Source organism: Larimichthys crocea, chromosome VIII (assembly GCF_000972845.2).
Source record: "Larimichthys crocea isolate SSNF chromosome VIII, L_crocea_2.0, whole genome shotgun sequence".
Lineage (NCBI taxonomy): Eukaryota > Metazoa > Chordata > Actinopteri > Sciaenidae > Larimichthys > Larimichthys crocea.
In genome coordinates this window covers 31,073,273-31,077,256 of record NC_040018.1, presented here as the reverse complement: position 1 = coordinate 31,077,256, position 3,984 = coordinate 31,073,273, and the positions used below count along the sequence as shown (strand labels likewise).

At 51.8% G+C, this 3,984-nt stretch overlaps 1 protein-coding gene across 3 annotated transcripts in view; it reads left to right on the top strand.

Moving 5' to 3' along the window:
• myo18b (myosin XVIIIB) overlaps nucleotides 1-3,664 on the top strand; it is a 30,662-nt gene extending 26,998 nt beyond the window's left edge. For 2 of the 3 annotated variants that reach the window (XM_027281785.1, XM_027281783.1), the window contains 5 exons: nucleotides 271-404; nucleotides 534-575; nucleotides 1,631-1,795; nucleotides 1,937-2,877; nucleotides 3,489-3,664. In XM_027281785.1, coding sequence (XP_027137586.1) covers nucleotides 271-404; nucleotides 534-575; nucleotides 1,631-1,795; nucleotides 1,937-2,867 — 1,272 coding nt within the window. In that variant the 3' untranslated portion in view covers nucleotides 2,868-2,877; nucleotides 3,489-3,664. The remainder of the gene's footprint in view (nucleotides 1-270; nucleotides 405-533; nucleotides 576-1,630; nucleotides 1,796-1,936; nucleotides 2,878-3,488) is intronic. The other variant, XM_027281784.1, reaches the window with a different exon arrangement.
• The last annotated feature ends 320 nt before the right edge of the window (nucleotides 3,665-3,984 follow it).

Sequence of the window (3,984 nt, the reverse complement as noted above, 5' to 3'; positions counted from 1 at the left end):
GTGGTGTTGGTGGTTGGTGTTGGTGTTGATGGGTGCTGGTGGTGTTGATGGATGGTGGTGGTGGTGGTGGTCGTGTTGATGGGTGGTGGTGGTGTTGATGGGTGTTGATGGGTGTTGATGGGTGGTGGTGGTGGTGTTGGTGGGTGGTGTTGATAGGTGGTGGTGTTGATGGGTGGTGTTGATGGGTGGTGTTGGTGTTGATGGGTGGTGTTGGCCTGTTGAAGGTGAGCCTGTCATTCTTTCTCCATGTAATCTCTCGCCCGCTCGCAGGAGATGCAGGTGGAGGAGCTGAGCGCCGTCAGACAGACGCTACAAGCCGACCTGGAGACGTCCATCCGCCGCATCGTGGATCTGCAGGCCGCCCTGGAGGAGGTGGAGTCGAGCGATGAGAGCGACTCGGAAAGGTAATTGACTTACCCCCCCCTGGAGGTGGAGGTGGGGGGTGGAGGTGGAGGTGGAGGTGGTCCTCCACGCTAAATGATCACGTCTGTAGTGGTAAACTCACCCTTTCACCGCTCTGCCCTTCACTGCAGCGTTCAGACCGCTGTGGAGTCCTTGACTCGAAAGAAGGACCTGTAAGAACCACATGAATGTGTGTGTGTGTGTGTGTGTGTGTGTGTGTGTGTGTGTGTTCTGGCTGCACACACACACAGTAGAACCTCCTCTAGTGACGCAACCGGTCCGTTAAATATGAAACAGAAAGAATAATTCTTGTGTTACGGAGCCGTCATGGAAACACGTGACATCACTGAAAGCATCGTTTGAATCAGTGTTGATCCAAACTGCAGTTCCTCTAACGTCCACCTGAGGCTGGCTCCAGAAGTGAGTCAGTCTCCATAAGTCCCCATGTCCAAATGTCCAACTTCACAGCAGAAATAAACATGTTTACAGCCTGGTACAAAAAACAGTTTTGGTCTCTGTAGCTAATTTCCCCGTTCATGACAACTGTACTGAGGGTGACTTTATATACAACTCACCTGTTCACATTATATTAAGGCTTAAAGTTATGCAGGATTAAGAGCGGGGACGCTTTGACTGACAGGTGGGTGTGGTCACAGGTGGCCTCAGCTCCACCCACCAACCACGTCTTTGCAGCCAGAGCCTCTTCATCACTCAGCGAACTACTCCAACTCTTTATTCATCAGATTCAGCTAATTAAAGGAGCGGTGTGGCTGCAGAGTTCAGTTTGGAGGATCCACGGCGTCTCGTTGTAAAGTCAGGTGATTCAGCACTGATGAAAACCGACTCTTCACGTTTTTAGTGATGTCAGTGTGTCAAAGTTTTTCACCACTGAAGGAAACTTGACGGCCAAAAGTCCAAAAATAAGAATTATCCTTGAAGGCGAACATGTGCACATGCATGGCTACAAGCTGAGGCTGAACTCTGTATTAACAGATCCACCACGACGAAGAACCCGAGCTGAACCTGGATCGTGGTGGACGGACAAAGATGAAAACTATAATTATGAAATAAATATGACTCATCCTAATCGTGAACATGCTACATGTTAATCACACGTGTGCATGTGGTTTGGGCTGAATCCTGAGCTGCTGATGTCGTGACGTGTTTGCATGCTGACGCTGCAGAGACGTCTCCGTTCTTCTGGGTAAAGATGGATTTTGTTCTGCAGTGACTCGGTGTCCAGCGTCGGGTCTGTCGGGACAGAGGATGTCGGACAGGGGATCCGTCATTGGTTAGGAGTGCCCAGAGGAGGCTCCCGCGGCGCCGGCAGTACCATCAGCAGCCAAGGGGGGCGCCAGTCTGTCGCTGACACCATGAGCACCTACAGCTTCCGGTGAGCCCGATAACTACCGAACGTTCCCAGATAGAACAACATGCAGCTGTTTATCATTGATTAGTCGTTTCAGTCATTTGAAATCTTAAAGTTGACTCTTAGTTTCGACATGTTAACAGTCTGTCTCTTCTGTCTCCACAGTTCTTGCGTGGACCCTGATGACGACAGCTCTGAGGCCGGAGGTGTCAGAGCTCCCAGTCGAGCTCCGTCCTCCTCAGCTCTGTCCGAGCTGCTGGACGGACTCCGTAAACGCAGAGCCGGCGGCGATGCAGGCGACGGAGCCGGCAGCGCCGTCTCCCTGCCCGTTTATCAAACAACCGCGGCCTCCAGTCTCAGACGAAGAGCCTCGGCGCTCTCTCTCAGTCCAGAGGACGGCCCGGAGCCCCGGCCCGGCCCCAGCATCCTTAAGCCGCCGTCCCCGCTCCTGCCTCGTGCTGCCAGCGCTCGCTCCATCGGCGACGCTCAGACGTCCCCCGCCACCTCCACAGCTGGAGCCAAACTCTCCCGGTTCAACTCGAGTGATTCCGTCTGTTCGCTTCCCTCGCTGCCACGCCTCTCCTCCTTGGCGTCCTCCCTCGCCGCTCGCCATCACCCTCCCTCCCTGTCCATCCCGGAGGAGGACCCAGAGCAAGCCCTCCGCTCCATGACGACTCCCATCCAGCGCTCCCCTCAGGCACCGAGGCGGTGCATGCTTGCCACAGAGGACGGAGGGGAAGGCTCTCTGGGTTCAGAACCCATGGTCTTCCAAAACCGCCGCCTGATCGGGGACCGAGACGACGCGGCCTCCGACATCCTGCCCGCCATCCGGAGAGCTCAGTCCGCCAGCAGCCTGGCCGGCTCCATCAGAGGAGGCAGGAGGGCGCTGAGCGTCCACTTTGGGGAGCTGCCTCCATCGACCCGCAGCAGGAAAGGCTCTGAAACCGAGTCGTCCAGCTCAGGCGGATCAGGAGGAAGTTCCCAGAACGGCGTTCCCCGCCGCAAGCCGCAAGGAGAAAGACTGGAGGCGGAGGGCAGCGAGGGCGGAGACGTGGCTTCAGTCATGAAGAGGTACCTGAAGAAGGAAGTGGACTGAACGAGACGAGGTGAGTCTTCATTTAACGGCTTTGATTCAACCTCTCAGGTGTCAGATTGTCGACTGAAACAAAACCAGGAACATGAATTATAAGATCGTCATTAGTTTGTTTTCACACTGAATAATCAGTTCATGTTTCTGGACTTGCGTTGCCATCAAGAGATCATCAAAGATCTCAAGGTGGCAACGTTGGTTGTCCAAACTGAAAATATTTCAACAACTACTGGATGGATTGCAATAAAGTTTTGTGCAGACATTCATGGTCCCCAGTGTCGAACAACTTTGGTAATCCGTGACTTTTACTCTCACGCCATCATGAGGCTGATATTTGTAGCTTTGAGCGAAATATCACGTCAACTGTTGGATGATTTCCATCGTCAGAATCATCAATGTTTGAATTTGTCCAATGTTTTAGTTCACGTCCAAATATCTACGAAACTAATGAACATTCCCATCAGCCTCGGCTGTAGCGTTAGCTCCTTCCATCGATCCTTTGTCTGACAGCAGGTGTAGCACGATCCATGAATATCTGATTCTGAAACAGGCCTGGACGTTTGTCTCTGTCTTTCGTCTTCTGACCATCTCGTCTCTGTTTTGTTGCTGTTGTGTGTCCACATCCAGCTGACAGACTGAAGACTGCAGCAGCTGAATGGAAAACTTCAGAAGTCAACAACGTTTGTTTTTCCACTTCGTTAAAATCACCTGAAAACACGTTTGTTCAACCCACGAGCTCTCGATCGACTGTACTTTCAGAGAAGCACTGTTTGTATACCAATAAAAATATTTCATGAACCTTCTGTCGCTTCTTTGTGATTCTGAGACAAATTTACAGGAAGAGACACAAACTGCAGTTCCTCTAACGTCCACTTGAGGCTGGCTCCAGAAGTGAGTCAGTCTCCATAAGTCCCCATGTCCAAATGTCCAACTTCACAGCAGAAATAAACATGTTTACAGCCTGTTACAAAAAACAGTTTTGGTTTTTTTAGACTGTGGCAGATGTCACGGAGACGACATCCAGGTTTTAGACGGTCTTTGAAGGAGGCTCGTTCAAGGAACTGCAGTTTTCGACACTTTGGCGTTGGCTTCATTTCACAGATTCTGACCCTGAGCTAAAGTT